General features: G+C 43.2%; 2 protein-coding genes across 2 annotated transcripts in view; both read right to left on the bottom strand.

Annotated features, from left to right (window-relative positions):
- Positions 1-11,743, bottom strand: part of dlg3 (discs, large homolog 3) — a gene marked incomplete at its 5' end in the record, with an annotated part of 126,297 nt that extends 114,554 nt beyond the window's left edge. Inside the window, 2 exons of the mRNA XM_083652389.1 lie at positions 10,589-10,720; positions 11,622-11,743. Of these exons, the coding sequence (XP_083508515.1) occupies positions 10,589-10,720; positions 11,622-11,637 (148 nt within the window). The remainder of the gene's footprint in view (positions 1-10,588; positions 10,721-11,621) is intronic.
- A 418-nt stretch (positions 11,744-12,161) lies between these two features.
- gdpd2 (glycerophosphodiester phosphodiesterase domain containing 2) overlaps positions 12,162-23,390 on the bottom strand; it is an 18,091-nt gene continuing 6,862 nt past the window's right edge. Inside the window, exons 5-15 of the mRNA XM_083651413.1 lie at positions 23,106-23,165; positions 22,887-22,985; positions 22,699-22,786; positions 21,710-21,855; positions 21,178-21,260; positions 16,921-17,080; positions 16,298-16,504; positions 16,011-16,159; positions 14,761-14,908; positions 14,161-14,243; positions 12,162-13,007 (exon numbers count right to left, since the gene is read on the bottom strand). Of these exons, the coding sequence (XP_083507539.1) occupies positions 12,944-13,007; positions 14,161-14,243; positions 14,761-14,908; positions 16,011-16,159; positions 16,298-16,504; positions 16,921-17,080; positions 21,178-21,260; positions 21,710-21,855; positions 22,699-22,786; positions 22,887-22,985; positions 23,106-23,165 (1,287 nt within the window). The 3' untranslated portion in view covers positions 12,162-12,943. The remainder of the gene's footprint in view (positions 13,008-14,160; positions 14,244-14,760; positions 14,909-16,010; positions 16,160-16,297; positions 16,505-16,920; positions 17,081-21,177; positions 21,261-21,709; positions 21,856-22,698; positions 22,787-22,886; positions 22,986-23,105; positions 23,166-23,390) is intronic.

Here is a 23,390-nt window from a genome sequence, read left to right as displayed (position 1 = left end):
CTCGGGTCATAACACGCCCATGTCCTGTGGTCACCTCTCGGGTCATGACACGCCCACGTCCTGTGGTCACCTCTCGGGTCATGACACGCCCACGTCCTGTGGTCACCTCTCGGGTCATGACACGCCCACGTCCTGTGGTCACCTGTTGAGTGGCAGTCTTTTGATGAGAATGCAGTTGGACAATTTTGCTGATGTCACACACAGGCACCTGCTACTGCACTGTCAACATAAAGAGGGCGCTGTAGAGTGCAACAACTTAGCAAAGTTCAATGTCAGGAGTCAGGACAAGAAAGGCTAAAAGGAACATTTGAGAAAGACATCTCGGTGAAGCTGATAAAGCTGAAAAATCTAATTATTATTCGCAAAATGTGTCTTGTTGAGCAAAACTCAAGGACAGAAAATGCTGTACCCAGTGTGTGTGTGTGCATGCCTGCGTCTGTCTGTCTGTGTGCACGTGTGTGCGTGTGTGTGTGTGTGTGTGTGTGTGTGTGGCAGGGTGTGTGCGTGTGTGCGTGTGTGTGGGTGGATCCAGTCTGATAGTCTCAGAGCATCCTCAGCTTGAACCTGAACCTTGATCAACCTGCGTTCTCTGCTTGCCCTCAATTATGTATCTAAGATGTTTTCAGACATTCTTTCCTGTTTACAGTACAGTGGTTCAGATTTTGTGGTCAAATTGAAAATGAATTTGCGGGTGTGTGTGTCAGGGTGTGTGTGTGTGTGTGTGTGTGTGTGTGTGTGTGTGTGTGTGCATGCCATGTGTGTGTGTGTGTGTGTGTCAGGGGGTGTGTGCATGTGCGATGGTGTCTGTGTGAAAGATGGGACTCAGTATGTCCCAACACAGCAATATGTGAGAACAGTGAGTGACTGGAGCAGCATGTGACTCATCACTGTGGCTGATGTGGAGGAGTGAAGCCATGCGTGGGCAGAGCAGTTTGCTACCCAGCTGACTAAAGAGCAATCTCCCTGACACACACACACACACACAGAGACAAGAAGACACACATACATACACACACACACACACACACACGCACACAGACACACACACACACACGCGCGCACGCGCGCACACACACACACACACACACGCACACACACACACACACACACACACGCGCGCGCACACGTGTGTGTGTGCCACCGCAAGGCCTCTTCATTGCTGTTAAACCTAGCAATAAATTAATCTGATGGTAAAATGACCTGTCAGTTTGGGTAGCAAACAATACAAAACCAGCAATGTCTACTAATTACATTTTCCTTACCTTAAAGTCGAGCTGAACCCAAAAATGACTTTTCTTTTCTTTTAGTTCAAATACCTGGGTATGCAGTGCACCTATTTAATAATGTCTGCAAACAAAATCACAAAAGTCTAATTTCTTTCGTTTTTCACACTTTTTCACATCAAAAGTTTCAAGATTTCATTGATAACAGTAATGTACAGTTTGCTGACGTCACCTAGTACTATCACATTTCTACCCCATTTCAACCAATCATATCACGACATGCAGCTGTCAATCAAATCTTCATTTCAGGATAATTTTCTCTTCCAAAAGAAAGAGAAAATGGCGCCTAGTGCCTGTCATCTGGCAGAATTCCTATCCCATAAACTAACTACTAACTTGGCCAATTGTTAGAAACATGAACAAAAAACAAAAACTATAATCTCTAAGAATGCAAAGAAATGTAACTAGCACGTTAAAACACGCATTCCAGGAATGCCTGACAGCCTCCCTGGCTGTCAGGGGTCGTCTCTCGGAGTTTCCAGGCGGGCGGGCAGCACCCATGCATCGGACTGTCCGCTCGCTCCGCACGAAGCAGCCTGGCTGCCTGGTACTCCGCAGATCCAGTGTTGGGCAGTAGCTTGCTACAAGTAGCGAAGCTACATAGCTTAACTACATTTCTCAGTAGCTTGGTGGTAGCTTCACTACTTTTGAACCAAGGAGCTTTTTCAGTAGCTAAGCTATTTATAGACCCAAGTAGCTTGTAGCTTCCCGCAAAAGCTACAAGCTACTCGCCAGAGAGCATGCAGTGGAGATTTCTGCTGTGGTTTGGATTAAACAGGAGGAGACATTGCATATGTCAAGTGTGCCTGTGTAGCCAATAAAGCACTTCCAGTTCCATTATGACGGACAACAAGTGTTGTTGTCTCACCCGTGCCTCTCTTGCAGCAAGACCCGGCACTACTCTGCCTCTGATTGGGTTGGGTTTAGGCATGAAGACTGATGATTGGTTAAGGGTAGGGCAAAATATGTCATGTGCTAGCGAAGTCACATCAGCAACGAACTTTGAAAGATGGCAGAGCCAGAGGGAGCCACTGGCAGTGATGAAGAAGACGTTCTGTTTTTGAATATTGTGCCAGTGAGAGTGACCAGATTTCTCAAATGAAAATCGGGGACAGTCCGGCAATCAATATATCATTGAAATATCCAGTGTTATTACCCATGAAATAGAAAAGGGGGATGATTCCCGTTTCATTTATTAATAAATTAATAAACAGTGTCGGCTTCACGAAGAGGCCCCTGGTGCCCCCCCACACACACACACACACACACACACACACACACACACACACACACACACACACACACACACACACACACACACACACACACACACACACACACTTCATTCACTGTGACCCTTTACAAAATGTCAAAGTGTTCTCCAGCAGCATGAGGCCTGGCTGTGACTGTCCGAACCTACAGTGCCGAATGTTTTATGAAAAACCTCAGATCTCAAAAGGTATTTTCGGTGTCGTCCTGAGTGCTTTTTCATTGTTCAAGATTTCCTGGACCAGCAGGAAGCAGCATGTGCGCTTGTTGGATGTCTGGATCAACAGTCTACATAGACATGTGATGCTTTTATATGCTTTTAACCGCCCGTAAGCCTCCCACAACCTTCCTGATTGAGTGGTTGGCCAGTGACGTCTGTAAAGGGGAGACTCATTTGTAGCCTACTCATAGAATCCATTCTCATTGAGATATCTTGAGGTGAGAGCGGTCAGGGGTCCCCTTTGAAATTTGACCATGCTGGTTTTTCAAAATTAATTATTTCGCCCCCTTCCTTCCCGACAAGGTAGCAATGGCATTGTTGCTCCCAATATGCTGTAGATCTTAGTTTCATAGCCTATAAGTATCTTCACTCTAGATTTAAGAATGAGCCCACTACAGCTAGAGTCATATTGACCACAGACGCCAGTAGAAAATCGGGGCCATTTTCGGGGACAGCTCCAGCCGGGGACAGGTCACCAAAAACGGGGACTGTCCCTGAAAATCGGGGACGTCTGGTCACCTTAAGTTTCAGTGTGTTTTATCATATAATAAACAATCAAAATGAGTTTTTTTTTGCCTGCCTATTTGTTTAGTGGGAAGTTGTTCTTTGACAAGAAGTTGATTTGAATGTGAGAAAAAAGTAGCTTTGATGTACCAAGCTGCTTTTGCCATGTTGCTCGTAGCTTAGCTTGCTACATTTCTCTGGGGATAGCTTCAATGTAGTTTAGCTATATTTAATCGAGAGTAACTGATAGCTTTGCTTACTACATCCAAGTAGCTTGCCCATCACTGCGCGGATCCCACTCACGTAGCACGACAACACGCTGAATCCCACCCGATTTGGGGGTGGAACACGCCAGGATTGGCCAATGCCAAAGCCAGAATTGTCAAATCAAATAATCGACACCGTATATGGTCCGCCTCTCAATTTGTTTTCAGTCTGAATCTGAATCAGAATCAGCTTTATTGGCCAAGTATGCAAACACATACAAGGAATTGGGCTCCGGTTAGCTTTGCTCTCAAGTACACACAGAGTACACAAGTACACACATTTAGAGAAAAATAAAAAAGGAGAAAGAAGGTTACACATAGTCAAGGCAAGAATACTTTGTAAAAAATACTTTGTAAAAATAATATAGTGACTGCTATATACAATGTGGTGACTGTGCTATATACAATGTAGTAAAGTGGCTATTTTTAAATATGAATATATTAGGGAGTGTACAGTCAAAGTGTACGGTAGGTGTGCAACAACGTTTGTGAACAAGGTTTATACAGATATTGCATTTTTATATATATTATATTATATTATATATGAAACGGACTCAGATGCACGTGACGAACGGGTTCACCTCGACTTTAATGTACCAGGTGGCTTTATCATCAATACATGATCAACACATGAAAACATGGACTCCATTGGCCATTGTGCATGTTACAGCTCATGTTACATGTTACATTGTGCATGTTACAGCTCATGTTACAACTCAAAGAGAATGAGACATAACCACTTCACGGATGTATGCCTCCGCCAACAAGTCAAGTTGCAGTCTACATGCATGTCTGTCCAGACTCATACAAACACAAATACCTTGAAGCCCACAGCGCAGTCGTGTGGTCATTCAGCCTTATGGCACTTTAGGCAATGTTTGGGGTAACTCAACAACATGGAAAATGGTCCTACCGCTACTCTAACCCTACCCCTAAACCACCCTATCCCCCCAGCAATTCACCCTACCCACCCCTCCCTGGAACCCTGACTCTCTACGACCTTCCTATCCCTAGCTACGGCCCTTTCCCCTAGCCCCTCCCCCTCCCACCACCCACACCTCTGAGTCACTCCCCAGCTACCCACCCCTCAAATGACCATCCTATCCATAGCTATGGCCCATTCTCCCTAGCACCGCCCCCTTACTGATCATGCCCACCACCCACATCCCCCTAGGCACTCCCTCTACCCACCCCTCTAAACCCGACTTTCTACGACCTTCCTATCCCTAGCTATGGGCCCTTTTACCAAGCCCCGCCCCCTTCCTTGATGGAACCGCCGGACATGAGGTCACAGAGACCCTTTTCACTTTTGACCACCAAAATCTAATCACTTCATCCTTGAGTCCAAGTGGACGTTTGAGCCAAAATGTGAAGGAATTCCATCAAGATGTTCCTGAGATATTGCGTTAACGAGCATCGGATGGACGTACAACCCGAAAAAATAATGCCTCCAGCCAGCGGAGGCGCATAAAGTAGTATCTTTATGGCTGGCTTTCACAAATTCACTAAATATGAATAGACAAAATATACCAATAGGCAAAATAAACCAATTATTTTTGAATAAAGAAAATCTGAAAAGATTTGGATGAGTGGTGGCTGCCTTTGGCCTGTAATACGTCTTGAAAGTACTGTCTTGAAAGTACTGTCTTGAATCTGTCTTGAAAGTACTGTCTTGAAAGTACTGTCTTGAATCTGTCTTGAAAGTACTGTCTTGAATCTGTCTTGAAAGTACTATCTTGAATATGTCTTGAATCTGTCTTGAAAGTACTGTCTTGAATCTGTCTTGAAAGTACCATCTTGAATCTGTCTTGAAAGTACTGTCTTGAATCTGTCTTGAATCTGTCTTGAAAGTACTGTCTTGAAAGTACCGTCTTGAATCTGTCTTGAAAGTACTGTCTTGAAAGTACTGTCTTGAATCTGTCTTGAAAGTACTGTCTTGAATCTGTCTTGAATCTGTCTTGAAAGTACCGTCTTGAATCTGTCTTGAAAGTACTGTCTTGAATCTGTCTTGAAAGTACCGTCTTGAATCTGTCTTGAAAGTACCGTCTTGAATCTGTCTTGAAAGTACTGTCTTGAATCTGTCTTGAAAGTACTGTCTTGAATCTGTCTTGAAAGTACTGTCTTGAATCTGTCTTGAAAGTACTGTCTTGAATCTGTCTTGAAAGTACCGTCTTGAATCTGTCTTGAAAGTACTGTCTTGAATCTGTCTTGAAAGTACTGTCTTGAATCTGTCTTGCAGGATTTGTCCTGCAGCTGCACCTCGGACACCTCGCATGCCATCACACAGCCGACACTTCATTTACGTGCTTCAGCTATTCCGGGAAGAGGTAGCAAAATAGAAAAATGTGCTAGATCAGGTCTTAAAGGTGCTGTGTTTTGAATCACAGTATTCACACAAAACCTCCAAGTATAGGAATTTTTCCATCTGTGACTTTACAAAAAAAATCTCTCTACGCCATCGCTGCTCCAACCCTCAAAGACCACATAAATTCCTGCCCATGGAAGAAAAAACATGAGCCCTATTTGATCCAAGCCAGAATTCTCTTTCACAGGACTCTTTCCCAGATCCATTTTGGATGTTAAGGTCTATTCTGGGACAGTCTGGTTGGAGCTCTGAGCCTTTTTGTCAGAGTCATAGGGGGTTTCCTGCACCTTATCCCTGCTCTACAAATTACTTTGCAAACAGGATCAGAGTGTGTGTGTGTGTGTGCGCGCACGTGTGTGTGTGTGTGTGTGTGTGTGTGTGTGTGCGTGCGTGCGTGCGTGTGTGTGTGTGTGTGTGTGTGTGTGAGTCTGTGTGTGTAGTAGCCCTGCTCTATTTGCCATGTTCTATTCAAGGGGATTGGACTCATCTCTCTATTGCCTGCCTGGGTGAATCTGAGTCATACAAAAAAAAGATCACCCCTGGTTCTTTACGTGATGATGAGCAACCCGCGGCTCACTATAATAACACATTCAGGAAAAACTAGGTCACAATTTAAAGGGTCTAGGAGGGCTAGGCAGGGCAAACAATTCACCCGCTTGTCATTGCCTCAATCAAATAATTTCTTGGCATTTGGGATCGTCTGTAACTTAACGTACATGTGCGTGGTGTCACGCGCGCGCATGTGTGTGTGTGTGTGTGTGTGTGCCCCCCCAACTCCCTGCCGCCACCCCCCCCATGCCTTTCACTGCGTGTTTGTACGTTGGGACAAAGCGGTGAGTGCACAGTTAAGGCAACCTTTGTTCGTGACTGTGCAACCATGCAGGCATGCAATCAAGTGGCCAGTGCTCCAACTATCCCACACACATCAAACACCCCCCATGCTTCCCACAGCGCATCCAAGTCAACAGGATCTCTTCAACACAAACACCGTTACTGTATGTGTGTGTGTGTGTGTGTGTGTGTGTGTGTGTGTGTAACGCTGGCAGCATGTGACAGGGACTGGTGTTTTGGGTCACAAGTCGAGGCCAAGGTCGTTTTTCAGTTTTTTACGGGTCATGAAAGTGCAGGTTGTCAGCTTTCAAATGATGCGTTATACCTCGAAATCCGAAAATAGTTGGAGAAGATATGATTATTTGAATGTTCGTAATCGCCCTGAATGTTGGTGAACAAACTTGGTTTGCTAACAAATTTCATATTGACTGTGTTCATCATATAAACTTAAAAACAACATCTTATCTTGATTGCCTACTTGTGTTACCTGTTTCACTAGCCCGTGTCACATGATACGACTGTCTTGAGGTTATAAACGTGCCTGTGCCTGCGGGGGGGGGGGGGGGGGGGGGGGGGATATCTTTGATCCAGCTCTCAATCGCTATAGTGTGTCATTTTGTAAATACTCATCTGGTCACAATAGAATGAATCGCATAGCTTCAGCCCCAAACAGCCCTCTGCTTTCCAATAATGGTCCACCACAACAGTGACAGTGGTTCCAAACAGGACCGGCTCACATGGCCCCGAGCTTGCGAAGGCAAACAACCCAGGACATAACAGGATGAGTAATGTTTGCATTGCACGGTATTCCTGTTAACTCTATCAGCCAGCCTCCGCCTCCTCTCTGCCTGATGAGAACCACATGTGGAGTAGAGGGCCCAGGTTCACCTGAGACGCCCAGACCGTGGGCTCGAGTCCAGCAGCCTCTCTACCCTCAGACTCAGCATGCAGACCATCCAGGAAGGCCAGGAGCGCTGGGTTTTTCCGATCTACCTCCAACTCAGCAACGGTGGAACATTCCATCTCTGGAATGTCTGGAATCCTGATTTGGAATTATGATCCTTCTCTCTGATTTTCAAATACTCCTTTACTACTACTCGCACACCAGCCTTCACTGTAATAAATGACAGGACAACTAAATGTTTAACAATTATGGTCAATCAAATCCTTTAAAAAGGAATAGTTCACCCAAAAATAAAAATTCTGTCATCGTCTACTCACCGTCATGCTAGTTGAAACACAGATGTTTGTCCATATAACACACAGGGAGGTTGCCCACACAACTCAATATAATATCAGCCTTCTCCAAAACAACTGAAGTCAGTGGGGACCAGTTCTTCAGAGTTCCAAAAGAATAAAGAAATAAACATATTTACACCATAATTTAGTGCATCTCTATTCACAGTGTGATTGTTTGGCTGTTTTTCTAAAATGGGCTCTAAAAACCAGCCCATTGACTTCAGCTGTTTTGGAGAAGGCTGCTACGAAGCTCCCAGTGTGTTATATGGACTAACACATTTCTCCTGTGTTTCATTTGGCATGAGGGTGAGCAGATGATGACAGACAATTTTTGTGTGAACTATTCCTTCAAATTGGTGATGACAGATTCAAACTCCACAGAGTATCAGCCTATGTTCTATGTGCTGTTAATAATAATAGTTACCAGCTGTGACAGCGTGTGGCTGGTGTTGTCTTCACCTTGTGAGCCTGTGTGTGTCATCAAGGCAAGATGTGGTCCTGGAGACACCTATTGTAGTGGAGACTACCACAGAAGCTGTTTTGAGTGCTTTACCAGGTGTTATGTCTGTCTGTCTGTCTGTCTGTCTCTGGACAGATTTTGTTTGCACGATAGCATCAAAACCGTGCAAAATGCAGTCTGGCAACTTTACAGGTATGTAGTTGACATCAAAATGAAGACAGAGTTTGAAGAATGGGCATGATCCGAGCAAGGGGGCTGCCCCCCCCCCAATTGCCCCCCCACACACTTTATGCCCCTGCCTCACATTTGTTTTAAGTCGCTGGTGTCGCGGCTGGTGTGATCCCATGATTCCCATCGCAAGATGGTCTCTATTGAAGTGATACCTGTGCCTGCTCCCCTCTACAGGGATCAGGATCTAGTGACTCTACAATAAAAATGTTGTCCCCAACGAACCATGCAGTCCCCCTTTGGCAAATCGGTGACAACACTGTGGCATTGGCCAAGGTATTTTTTTGTATGGTTGATCCCCGAAGGAGATTTTGTCTTTCCCCCTTGCCCCCTCCAGAGGGAGGTAAGAGCACAGAGTCAAGTACAGAACAGAGCCCCCTGGAGCTAGAAGGGAATTAGTAGACACGTAAGGGACACTTCAGCAGGGATTGTGCTTGAACCTGTGCCTTCCAGCTTCAGGACAGTCTCCCTCACTACATCACTCTGCTGCATCACTCAAATGATGGATATTAATGGTTATATGAGCATTAAAATCCTGTACAGATACCAAAAAAAAAAGATGCGACTCCCTTGTGGTGGAAAATATGTTTGCTGGAGTGGACAGGTCAGTATTTGAAAACATAGTCTGGACACTGTGGTGTGATAATGGGGGAGTGAACTTGAAGGCCAGTTGGTTTCAAGTCCCGATGATAAGAAGCAACCTGTTTTTATGCAACTTACATAGCCTAACACTTTACTGCATGCTATGAATCTATCTCATCAATACCAAGATGCAATCTGTTTTCATATCATATTAAGATGTATTCTCTGTAAACATGGTGGTGAAGCTACCTCGCAGATAAAAAGGTGTGAGTTAACGCTTCAGTACACCACTGGGAGAGGCCTCATTCTCTTAGCCCCTGCCTGAGCTATGGTCCCTTCCCCCCCTCAGCACAGAGACAGTAGTGGGTCAGCAGTAGCAACAGCAGACCCAAGGGCAAGCGTCATTATAGCATGGCTGCGGTAATTAGAAAGACCACTCAACCGTTGGCTAAATGGGACTAATTTGCTTTAAAAAGAACTGAGGTCAAGGTTCACGGCAAGTTCCTTTCCCAAAGACCCAAACTTGTCATAAAGGCATAGCTGGCTGCACATAACAGTGATCCTTTCAGATGACACTTGCAGTCGTAAAAAGCTATTCCGTGAGCTATTCCACGCTCATGCGTCTGCAAGAGTGATTCTGAACTGCTAATACAGCTATTTAGGCAGCAGTGAGTCGCTTCCTGGCAGTGGCGAGTCAGTTCACCAATTTTGGTTTCTTTCTAATAATGACGTGGATCATGTTTACAACTGCTGACGCAATATATGAGGCTCATAAAAGAGAGATTTTCCAAAAGGGAGGGCCACTTTTTCCCACAATGTGAGAAGTGTGAGCTCAGACCACACTCTTTCAGTGGGCTATTGATAGACTGCGTTGACTGTGTCTTTATTGGGATTTCATTACAATCTGAGTATGTTACAGAGGGGGGTATACAGCAAAGCTTTTGTGGGGTCAACTGAATGGCCTCTTTCATAAGGCTTAATTGGGAAACATTTAGGCTCAGTTAACTTCCCACACAAATTAATATAACCTGACCCTGTCCACATCCTGTGTCTGACTGCAGGCGATAGCAAGAAAACACAGACGAATCAGAGAGTATATAAATACTTTTAACGGTAATAAAAAAAGAAACAAAAGATTAATGGTGGTATGAATATTGAAGCATATTTCGCTAAACTACCAGCGTGCCTCAATATTACAGTAAAAACTCTATAAGGGAATAAGTTATTTAGAAAGGTCACAATGGTTCTCTATTGACTTTGAGACATGTGGATGTTACAAACCCATAGAGCAGGGTCTTGAAATACACTCTCCTCCACACACCCAAACAGCGTTTCTCTTACCAAGGAGGGCTTGAAACAGCTTGCTGTCGAAGATGGCAGACACTTTGCCCACACTGGTCTTCAGCGCCTGCTCCTCTGGACTGGTCAGGTTGGCATGGTACTGCCTCAGCAGCTCCACTGCCCGCTCGGTGTCTGCTTCACAAAATAAGCACAAGTCTCAGGATAACATCACCTAGACAGGACAGTGTGTATTCATGGTGACAGGACGAGTCAATGGTGTCCTGAAGGGGGGATGTAGCGGTTTATGAGCTAGGATGAAATTTAGTTTATGTAAAATCAATCAATCAATCAATCAATCAATCAAATCAAATATAGCCTAAATAATAAACAACCGATTAAAAAGAACTATGGTACTTTTTTTTAACAATAGTAGTATATACACATCAACCAAAGGAATTAATGAAATGCCATAACAGCCTACTATTAACTAAGTGGGTCAGTACAATCTCACTTTTGAGTAACGTTAGCTACCACAGGCAAAGTGTAAGTGCCATAGGAGTTACAGGAAACATGATAGAGATTTTAGGTATGGGACTTCATCAGACACCATATATTTAGCCTATGGGACTGGCTGGTAACTTATGAACTTGAACCCAGGCCAGTAGGGATATAATTAACACAGAGGACGATGCACATCATTGCATCGAGCTAACGTTAAATCTATTAACGTTAGCCTACTTGACAGCTGCTGACTGGACCTGATCCATTTTGTGCGAGAAAAGCCCAACAACAACAACCTAGTAAGAGTGAAAGCATGGCTGTCCCACAGCAGCGGGGATTTCACTACATTGCTCCATTTGATTCCCCATGGAGAAAAATACTTCCTGTTTTCCCGAGGGGATAGCTACGTTTCAGAGTGAACCAGTAAGTTACACCGATGTAACAATTATCGAGCAATATAATGACCAAACTGTTATTAACTGGCAACAAAACAGGTTGAATCCAGGTGGGTATCATCAAGTTCAACTTTGACCGAAGAGTGACTGCGAAACTTTTTGACAGATGAACACGTGAGGAAGATGAAGATACTTACCATATTTGTGCACCATGGTGTAGCCGACGAAAAGTAAACGAGCATGTAAATGACAGGTGTGTGGTGACTTGCAGTTTGAGCCAGAGGAAAGCCTGAGTACAGCATGTGGATGTGGATCATTAAAAACACAACTGTCCTGCCGCCGCTGCTCTCTCCAAAAACAAGTGAGGTCTTGAGTTTTATCCTGACGTCAGACACTCCCAGTCTGCCTGCTGCCCTGAACAGTTACTTCTAGCGGTCAGACGAGCTCCACAACCACACAGGCGAGATGTGGTGGGAGCAGAGGGTACTTTAGAATTTCATGTTAACGTTATGAAGTTTGGATAAAAACATGTTTTCATAAAAAGTCCCAAGAGCGTGCATAATGCGCCTCCTCCCATGGTTGGCACTTATTGGCTCGCCTTGATGGGAAACGGGCTCAGCCTCGACAGAAATTATGACCATTTTAAACACAGAAATACCCACAGAACATTTATTTTATTATTGTTCACACATTATCATTTGTGCACAATAACTCAGTCTCAAGTCTCACGTTGTCATTCTGGTGAAACTTGACATTTCCCCTGTTTTGTTTTCTCCCCCCCAAAATATTGTAATGAGTGCCATCTAGTGGTACGACGAGGCGGTGCAAGGAGCAAACAAATCAACTGCATTTAATGTGCTGCAAAATGGACAAGCATAGCTTATTATCACCTCTCTCTCTCTCTCTCTCTCTCTGTCTCTCTCTCTCTCACACACACACACACACACACACACACACACACACACACACACACATACGCACACTCACACACAAATCAATACAGTTATACATTGTCTTATGGGGAAGACAGTGTAGAAAATACTTTTCTTGTTAGACAGGTTTGTCAGCAGTGTTTATACAATGAAAAGCATAACCTTTTGAAATGAGCAAAAATTATCAATATGAGATAAAGTGCAGAAAGAAAAATCCAGTTTTGATCTACATGTTGCTCTTATACAAGCTTACAGTAGCATTTTCAGTAGTAACAGGCACATAATAAAACATAACATCTGATAGAAATAAACGTAGAACAGTAAAGTAGCTTTGTGTAGCATTTATAAAACAAACAATACTCTGAAATCGCCACTCAGTGGCATCATGCCGATTTTTGATTCACATCTTGTAGTCTCTTGTAAAAAGAACACTGTAATTTACATGGCTTCAAAATACAGTCGGGTATGGTAATTCAAATCAACTGCCTTTATTCCTGATCCAGGGCTGAACCATTCTGTTCGTAAAGACAGGGATGTTTGTCGGTCTCGGGGTATAGACATCCACCGCTGGATCCGGGCTGAGGGTATCAGGGTAAGAAGGGGGACAGCTCTCTCTCTCTTGTTTCAGGCTGGAAGTTGTTTTTCCTTTCCCTGTTTAGAGTCACACACAAGTTATAAATACAAATGAGTGTGTGTGTGTGTGTGTGTGTGTGTGTGTGTGTGTGTGTGTGTGTGTGTGTGTGTGTGTGTGTGTGTGTGTGTGTGTGTGTGTGTGTGTGCCAACCATGTTGTCATCCTATAATCAGAATGCAAAGTGTCTGTCTGAGTGAGTGTGTGAGAGTGAGCAGAATTGTGTTCGACGAGAGCTATGCCATTTTACGTGCGATCGCGCTGAATCTTTCAGGAAGTGTAAAGAGACTGCCTGCGGGTGACCTAATGGAGCCAGATTTTTTTTAAATTAGGGATGATTAAATGGGCAAAAATGGCTAATTAGTGTCTAAAATGACTCAAGACAGGTTCAGCACCATAGAGAGCTCCAGAGTGGAGGAGCCCCCACAGGTGCTTCAGAGTGGAGGAGCCCACAGCTGAGCGGAGTTGTAATCAGTGAAGCGGACTATGAAAACCCTCTGGGGAGAGAGGTGAGGCTGTATGCCAACCTCAAGCTAATCAAATTGTGACTTGAGTCCAAGTCATGTGATTCGAGTCACCACCTTCTCCACTCGTCCTTCTGCAGGGTGCAGAGAACAATGAAACAATGGTGTGCTGGTGAAATAGCCAAGAATAATAAAGTTTTTTTTTACTTAATATACAGCAGAGACACTTTGATTTTTTCTTCTTTTTTCCTCTACAGACTCCCCATATTTCCAATGAGCATCACCAGGGAGCACATTTGAAGCCCATGCATTCCTCTTCTGATCAGCACCCATTTAAGATAAGTTGGATCTTTCATCACGAGAAACCCATGGTAGCTTGGATATATAGTGTTACACCTGATCCTTTTTAGTGTTGGTTTTTGTCAGTTAGCAGCCTATATTCTATATATTCATGTATACATCGAGATATGAAGATGCATATCCCCTCTTTAGCCATATGAGCTGTTGTCTGGAATATTGAGTGATAAATATAGTCTTTCAAATTTCTACTAATATGGTGAATATTTCTATTTTCTCTCTTTCAAACCTACCTTTAGTATGACTGAAACAGCATATTTTCCTTGGAAAAAAGTGACGTGTAAAAGTAATTCTCTGTTCAGACACCAGGGTCATATCATACAACAGCCTGTGCATAACAAAGCAGTGCTCACCTCTGTAACAAGAAGAGTATGCACATGATCAGCAAAGACAGAAGGTCCACTGTGATCCATATCATTCTGTATTGACCAGGTCCCTGAAACAAACAAACACACGCACGCACGCACACGCACACACACACACACATTACACACACAGAACGTGTCATGGGTCCAGGCAAATATCCTGACAAACTTGTCTGCTCCGGTACTAGTACTAGCTGCTGTTGGTTGAAGATTTTTATCTCGAAAATGTAAACTTTCAGGAACTAAGAAATATGCCTTTTCCTCCCTCCCTCCCTCCCTCCCTCCCTCCCCCCCTCTCTCTCTCTCTCTCTCTCTCTCTCTCTCTCTCTCTCTCTCTCTCTCTCTCTCTCCCTCTCTCTCTCTCTCTCCCTTTTTTTTAGCCCGACCACCATCTATTCTTGAGTTTATCCAACAAAGTTTTGAAAGTGTTTTATAAGGGGTCCCAGCGAGGGTCATAGCCTTTATTCAGCCCATAGAGAGCCATGTAATTCTTCTAACAGAAAGATCACCAAAATTGAAGTTGAGGTTTTCCCATGTCAACAGCGATACGCCTTTGACAAACACAATGCAGCTATGAAGGTTGCTCACCAGAGTCCAGTCAGGCTGGTCCATGTCTTGTAGGAGGTGGCAGGCGTTGGTGGTAACAGATCCAGCCCCCGCACACCACAGCAGAGAGAACAGCCAACGCTCATTCACCACCCACAGGTTCACCGACACGTTCCTGCTCCCAAGCTCCCTGTCAGGGTTTACAAAATTCATAGATTTGTCTGCATACAAGCACATGCACTGCCATCATAAGCATCACTACCCACTGGTGTAATGTAACAAAGTAATAACAATACTTTATTACAGAACTGAATACATTTGGTTTGCGAGCAGGTTTGGCGAATCAGTGCTCTAGCTTGCAAGATACATTAATCACATTCCACACTCCCATTCCAGATGGTGGCGGTAATGCACCATAACGTTGTTTGCCAACCGCTATAAAACTGAAAAAGAAGATTTCCACTCAAGCCCAGGCATGTACGGATGATGGACATGAACAAACATGAGTAGAATCAACTATGACTGCTTGCTTTTTTATTAACAGCATTGTACTTCTACTTTCAATATTTCATTCTACTTCTACTTTCAATATTTAAGTACATTTAATATCAGAAAATTGCTTTTGATACGTAAGCATAGTAAATATCATATACTCTAAGACTTTTACTCAAGCAATGTTCTAATAGGTGACTTCTACCAAAGTCATTTTCTGGTCAGATATTTTTTATTTTTACTCAAGTGTGGCTTTCAGGTAGCCTACTTTATACTTTTGATATTTATCCACCACTGTCAGTGTCACTACCCCCAACCCCAACACACACCATTTACCCCGCACACCGTTTCATGTAAACATAATTAAGCCATGTCATCAAATCTGTAATTAAAGATGACCTCTAAGTGTGCTGTTAATCGTGCTGAACCAGTAATTGGAGACATCTCATGAAGAAAAGGCAGCGCTCATTAATCATACTTTATCTTATTTTCACAACCTTCTAACATGTCTGTTTACATGGCACTTCACCATCCTCGTAAAAAACATCTCTCTAAACGCTATTCCAACAAATATTCTCTTCGGGGATGCTTTGTGTGGGTGTGCGCTCAACCATTAAACCGCACTCCTGGGCGAGAACATTATTTGAATCTCCCTCCCCCGAGGCTGTTCATGTGTCTCTATATTCAGCACCAGCGCTGTGTCTCAGCATGCTACAGACACTCTTTTAATTAAGACACCACTGTGCATGCCCCTTGGCACAGCTACGGTAGATAATACAGGTTATTTTGTTTCTTTTTACCTGATTACTGTTGTGCTATATTTGCTATATTTCACATTCAAATGGTTTCCTCCCTCTTCATCCATATCAGATATGTTGTCGTAGACCTGTACGAAGCCTGGGGCAGCTGCCACTACATATTGTCTTTCTTTTGAAGGAAGCCAGAGAACCTATGAGAAAGAAACACGTCTTAAAAAACCTAATATGCTTTATCATAAAATCTCATTCGAGCAAAGGGGTTTTAACATTACACTCACTAGGCCGGGGGGCGATGTCAGATCTCAGGATGGTTTTAACATTACACTCACCAGGCCGGGGGCGATGCCAGATCTCAGGATGGTGCTGACGGTGTCCGCGGTATCGTCGCCCCCATTGTGATTTATTAGGTCAAAGATGACTGAGATGTTGTGCTGCTTGGCAAGGTGGAGGAGCTGACGTAAGGAGGGTATAGTCTGATTCTTGGCTGCCTCCCTCTCCTGTGCTGAGAGCTGGGATGCTGAGTGGAAAGGATCTGTCTGGAAATCAAAGAGCTTAGGTCAGGATTAGATTATATGATGAGTGGAAGGCAACACGCACACCACTTGCTTTGTCTCTTGTGGTGCAGGGAATCAATTCCTCTGAAGATCCAATTCCAAAAAAGAAAAAAAAGTCAACTTTTTCTTTGGAATATGATTAGATTATAGATATCATTGTGCCATCAAAATAGTGTATCAAGTACTATGAAGAGTAAAACAGACACACACACTCGATACGCACTCACACACACACACACACACATGCACGCACGCACGCACGCACGCACACACACACACACACACACACACACACACACAATCAGATATTACCTCCAACTACTGTGATAGTACATACTACATAAACAAATGTGTAAACATAAAGATTAATTGAGCATTTATCAATACACAGCCCTCACCTTTAGGAACCAGTTGCCTGCGTTCAGCCTCTGTAACTCCTTCCAGGTGAGGTTGGTACTGTGGCTGAAGTCTTGCCGTTGGAACCTCTCTTTAACATCTGTTGTTCTCAGCAGGAACCCGGATTTGTTGTCATGCATCAGGAAGGGAACCCTGTCTTTGCTGGGTCAGACGAAAGAATAAAGATTTGTGTCTATGAAGCCAAAATAATCCTAACATAATTATGGGGCATTCAGTAAACTAGGATGAAACTGGACAATACAATAACACCCCAATTCAGTCCACGGCTTAAGCAGATTGAAAATTAAATTCATGTTTCATTGCCCTTTATAAATAATGACTAGCAGCTTACAACCAGAAGAGGATAGCACTCAAAGAACATTAGATCATGTTTATGACCTTTCCAGCTAATGGACATATTCATTTTACATTCACATGTGGGCAATTACCCAATCCTCTTATTCAGAATAATGTGAAACAGTAGAATATAAGACTAAACTCATAGACTGTGACTGATGTGAAAAATTTAACCATCAGACCCTCAATCATTCACTTAAATGGATACACATAATATATACTTTTATAAGCACATCTCTCCTTAACATTCACACACTTTTTCCAACTCTGTGCACCATTTGATCTCATGTCCAAACACAGGAATCCTAATCTATCGCAAACTGTCCTGATGTCCTGCCATGTCACCAATGTAACTGTCATCACACATGTAAATGATGTGTACCACAGTAATGCCTCTGTATCAGCACTTATCTAGTATGTCAGCTCTCTGTGTGTCATAGCAGCACCGCATACAATTCTCTATCACTGTATTCATGCACCCTTGATGCTGTTACACCTCTTCCTCTCATGAGACCTTAAATCACATTAAATAATAATATTCATTTAATTTAATTTATTTGTTTATTTGAATAGGGACAGGTACACGTACATATAGTGTTCACAACATAAAGTGTCAATAAACCTATGATGTGTTGTACAAAAGCATGTATAGCCCAGGGCTAGTTTGCAATGCCAGTCCCTACTAGATGTAACCAAACATTCCTGTAAAATAAAAAATAATAATACACAAAAATACAGCAAAATACAATGAAAAGACACATAGCAAAGATCAGATACTAAAAGTAAAATTCGAGTAAGCCATACCTCTGACTGAAGAACTTTTACTTTCATCAATCAGTGAGGCCTATGTCAAGTAACCAATCGTCAGGAGTGCAAGGGACAAACGTCAAAGACAGTCCTTGGGATTCAGAAATCAGGGAAAGGGGGTATACTCTAGCCAAAAAGTTTTGAGGCCCACTGATCTAGAGACATCGCATTGCATTCAAATTACCAACAAGTTGGACATTACTCAAGGCAAGCTCAATCATTGAGCAGTTGGAAGAAGAATCTGCCTGATCTCACTTCAGGATAGCTATTCACATTGTGGCATCATCCATCAGTGATACCATACTATATTTTTTATCTTTCTTGAAAAACAAAAAAATAGACAGATATAACAGTGCTCAGTATAAAATAATAACGCCTGCCCCAGTTTTTTTTTTTTTTTTTTATCTTTATTGAAAAACAATCAAATACTGTATACTATAACAGTGCTCAGTATAAAAACACAAGTTCATCAGTTCACTGGACATTGTGATGTGATCACTGTCATCAGTCACTCTGTCCCGAATCCCCAGTATACAGATGCATAGTCCAACAGAAGCCTTCTTGCGTGCCTCATTCTGGCCACCTCTCTATTTCTTGCCAGGCGGATTTCCTCAGGAGAAGGCGTCACAGCGGTCTCAGACTGTGACGGTGTCGCCTCCTGCACCGTGTAGTCCCTGAATGTCAGAGTTGCCAGGAGGATTTTCGTGTACTGGCCGCAGCTGCTCTGGTGGATCGGGGTGATGGGCGCTCGGGTGGAGGCAGGGGTGTCATTACTTCCCTCGGTGTGTGAGTGTGATCTTTCCATAGTGACTTTCAAGCGCTCAACGTCAGCTACAAACATGTTGGGCCGCAAGGAGGTGCTCTCTTATATATAGGCCTACGGCCCGCCGTGTCTGACGTCATATATGACGTCAAACGGGTAGCTAATGAAATGAATAGTTCACCCAAAAATGATCATCTAGCTAACCCTACTCACACCAGTAGAAAATCAGATAGGATAAGGTTTGTTTAGTCCGACCATACAGCACTAATACAGTTGCTGGCGTCCTGTTTTCACAAAAGAACGCAATAAAAGGCTAGCTAGCTAGCATCAGCTCTAGCTAGCGTTAGCAAAGAACTTTTAATGGATCCTTCCAATCCTTCCATGCTCTTTGGCGTTAGCAGCACGTTCTTCTTTTAGCTTTATTGGTGGTTGGCAAGCGAATTGGTGCATTACTGCCACCAACTGGTATGGAGTGTGTATCAGAATGTCTAGTTTGTATGCAAAAGGATCAATGGGCCACTTCACAAAGGACTAACCCAATGAGTGAGCTGGAGCACACAAAGTCACTTCAATACATTTAATAAGGAGCTAAACTGACGTTTCAGCAATTCTTACCTTGAGTTGGCGTAAGAGGTAAGAATTGCTGAGCTGCTATCCGCAACAACAATATGGACTACGCCATAGCCAGACACTATGCACAGGCCAAACATGGCTCTGCAGCCACACTCAGATTCTGGGGGATTGAGAAAGTCTCCCCCTCACAGAGAGGGGGCGACATTGTCAACAGGCTACTTAGGAGAGAGGCTTTTTGGATGTTCACCCTGAATACAGTGGAACCACAGGGACTAAATGAGGAACTGAGCCTCTCTTGTTACCTGTGATCTTATTGTGAGGAAGTGATGTGTTGTTGTATTGTACTTGTTGTTTATTATGTATTATTATAGAGGGAGTGCTGCTCTAACACAGCACTGCCCCCCTTTTCTATTTTTTCTGTGAGTGCTCTCATGGTATATAGGCTTACTGATTAACCACCTCCCACTCCTTGTAACCAATCAGAAACTACCACCTAGAATGGAGGCTCTCTTAAGTGTTGGGATTTTTGCCTGTACTGTTTGACTCTGAAGAAGACGCAGTGCGCGTCGAAACGTCAGTTTAGCTCCTTATTAAATGTATTGAAGTGACTTTGTGTGCTCCAGCTCACTCATTGGGTTAGTCCTTTGTGAAGTGGCCCATTGACCTGTTTGCATTAATTTGTCCTGTTCTGAGAGCACCGACCTCCCTCTGTGGAGGGGTTGAAGCGCAGGAGATTCCTTCTACAGTGTCTAGTTTGTATGTTTGGAAAGAAGGAAGGAATTCTTATTTACTTTGAATTCTGAATGAAATATTGGATACTGCACTATTGAAATTAATTGTTTCTAATGTAATTTGAAGGTGAATTAAAGATGAACGTGCATTCTGTTTTCAGTAGGCTATTGTTCCATTTGTTTGATCACTTTGTTTCACAGTGGCTTGTAAGTGTTATACACTGTGGGTGTATACAGGGATCAGCCAAGCAGCATTTTGGTAAACAAACGGCAATGGGACCCTATCGAGCATGAGCTTGAGGGGGTCCTCTCGCCATTCCGAAGTGTCGGCATTCCGATCATTGACTTCTATGCTTTCGGAGAGGCGGCCCTTTTTATCTCCAAAAAAGGTTTCGCCATTGCGAAAGATATTAGGTCCGCCATTCCGACATAGCATCTTGAGTTATTTAGCCTACAGGGGTGGGAGAGGTTAGGTTTAGGGTTAGGTTCTGGGGGAGGTTAGGTTTAGGCGTGGGGGGTGGGAGAGGTTAGGGTTAGGGTTAGGGTCTGCAGGAGGTTAGGTTTAGGCATGGGGGGTGGGAGAGGTTAGGTTTAGGGTTAGGGTTAGGGTTAGGCTTCTTTCGCAATGGCGAGACAGATCTCCATTCCGACAATTTTGTCGGAATGCCGGTATTTCGGAGTGCCGACATTTCGGAATGCCGGGGTGTCCCCGAGCTTGAGTGTCTGACATAACCGACTGACCCTGTTTACTTTTTAAAACTGTGACAGTTCACACAACCTTAACACGACATGCATATATTATAGCTACATCAAACTCTTGAGTTAATTCTGCTCTCACTCAGAATATCAAAATATAAGCGATGTGATGTATCTATTGGCAACCAGTAGGAATTGCAACAACATTGATAGAACTGATCTCAGCACCAATCGTACCCACTGGCCCTTTAAAAACCAACATTTCTAAAACATGTTGTTGCTGTTTGGATAGCTGCTAAGAAGAGACATCCCTCCATGTGACCCCGGCGTACCTGAGCTGCACGTCGGTCTCAAAGGCCTTCACCTTGCACGCCACGCTCCTCCTGAAGGACATCATGGTGTTCTCTGGAGCCAGCTGAACACAGTGAAGATATGGGTGAGACACATGCATGTGCTGAAACTCACAAACTACCCCTAAAGTTACAAGTGTGAACACACCACACCACACACAGCTCCGTGCACAGTGTTAAAAATTTGAGCTTATTGGTGACCCAGGAGCAAAGCAAAAGCTAACAAGGACAGAGCAGTGTGACATATGGGACACTCACATGATTCACACCTGAACCAGGATTGAAGCATTTGCTGTTTTATTACATCAATGTGGGTAATATAGCCTACTGTGCACATCTTTTCTCTGAATGATGATGGAGGTTTATGATATTAAAATACTTATCTCTAACTAAATAAAACAACACCGTTATGACTGCCATGCGCCAACCTTGACAGCTCTTTACCAATGATCACACAGATTATATAGGGACCATGCTTATCTGCAGGGCTTTATGGAGGGAAAATGACACTCACCATTGGTGCGCCTCGGTGGCCAATGAGATCAGGTTTTTCAGGTAATTCATTATATTCAATCAGACAAGGAGAGTGGATGAGGAGGGGGCAGAGGAAGATGGCTGCTGACACCACAACAAATGCCACTGCAATCAGGATCTTGGAGCCTGAGGGGAGCACATGTCAAATAATGAGATGATGAGTTTCATGCAAATCCGTTCATAATTGCAGACAGACAAACAGACAAACAGGGGCTAAAGCATAACCTTGTTGGCTGGGTCAAAGGCCAAATAAAGCCCAGCCAACTCTGTGGCAGAGGTAATAACATACTATTATGCTCTGTGTCAAGTCTCACCAGATGGAAATGATGCATGTATTATTATTATTATTACTGTGACAGTAACCTAAATACCTATCATTGGTGCCATCCAATTAAAGCCGTGCATCTCCAATTTTGCCTTTTCTTTACAGGAATTGTGTTTAGTACATGCTACTTGCACATTACTTTGTAAACTACAAAACTAGCCATCTGTTAATATATTAGTACTTATGTGAAAAGTCAACAATGCACTATTTGGATATATTCTGTGTGTTGTGATCATTACGGGACAATAACTGAATTATTGGTGACATCTATACATTTGTGAATCTGAAGACATCTATAAATTTATGAATCAAAATCTATCATTCTTTCAAACCATTGTGGGGGAAAAACCCATTTGTTAGCATCATTGATATTCTGTTTTTATGATTCTGTCTTTCAACTCAGAAATCAAGATATTTCATCTTACCTTGCCAAAACTATCCATTGTCAAAAGTGAAAAACACACAGGCACATATGTGAAAATTAATCCCATTTTCACTATTCCTGTAAAGCTAATACTATATTTTTGCAGGTCACTGATGATATTTATGTAATGGAAATGTTTTGATCTCTGTGCCTTGTCATGATTTTGTGATGGCGAGTGTTGGCAGTGTGTGCTGCTAAATGAGTCTTGACAGACACCCACCTCGTGCCCGGTGGAAGCTCTGGAACACGAGCGAGCTGAGCAGCGTCAAGGCTCCAACTCCACCCATCTGCAAGAAAGGAGCTGTAGCCTGCCAAGAGGCCAACAGCACATCAGAGACTAGTAGGCCTAGGCTACTACTACACAGACAACTAACTCCCCAAGGTATACACACTACTGGCCTACTGTACCTGGAGTGAAAGAAGAATAGTTGGCCATTCTTGTTTCCACCGAAGGCTAATTCCTGTGATCCCAAATGTGATGAATATGACACCAATAAACAGGAGGATCTAGGCAGAGAAAACCCAAATATGACATGCGGTATAAGTGACCAAGAATCCACCTTGACACAACCTCAATAGATGATAGGAGAATAGAAAAAATAATTTGGTGGGAAATGTTTAAGATACCTTGTGTAGGCAATGTAAGTCCAGTTGTTCTCTCAAGGCAATTTGGAACAGTGCAAAGAGCTGTTATGAATGACACTGAATTACAAAACAGGTCAAAGCAACCATGCTTTTTGATTTGAACAAAATGTAGTCGAAGAGTGATATTATTTCAAGATTAGCAAAAAAAATTGCACCTGTCCTAATATCAATGTCTACAATTCTAGACTCCATTAATCTAACATTAAAGTCCAGTATAATATACTAAATAATATTTATTTTGAAATTAATTCAGCAAAAATAGTAATA

This window comes from Poromitra crassiceps, assembly GCF_964638095.1.
Source record: "Poromitra crassiceps genome assembly, chromosome: 15".
Classification (NCBI taxonomy): Eukaryota; Metazoa; Chordata; class Actinopteri; order Beryciformes; family Melamphaidae; genus Poromitra; species Poromitra crassiceps.
The sequence above is the reverse complement of the archived record's forward strand: the minus strand, read 5'-3'. Positions and strand labels throughout refer to the sequence as shown.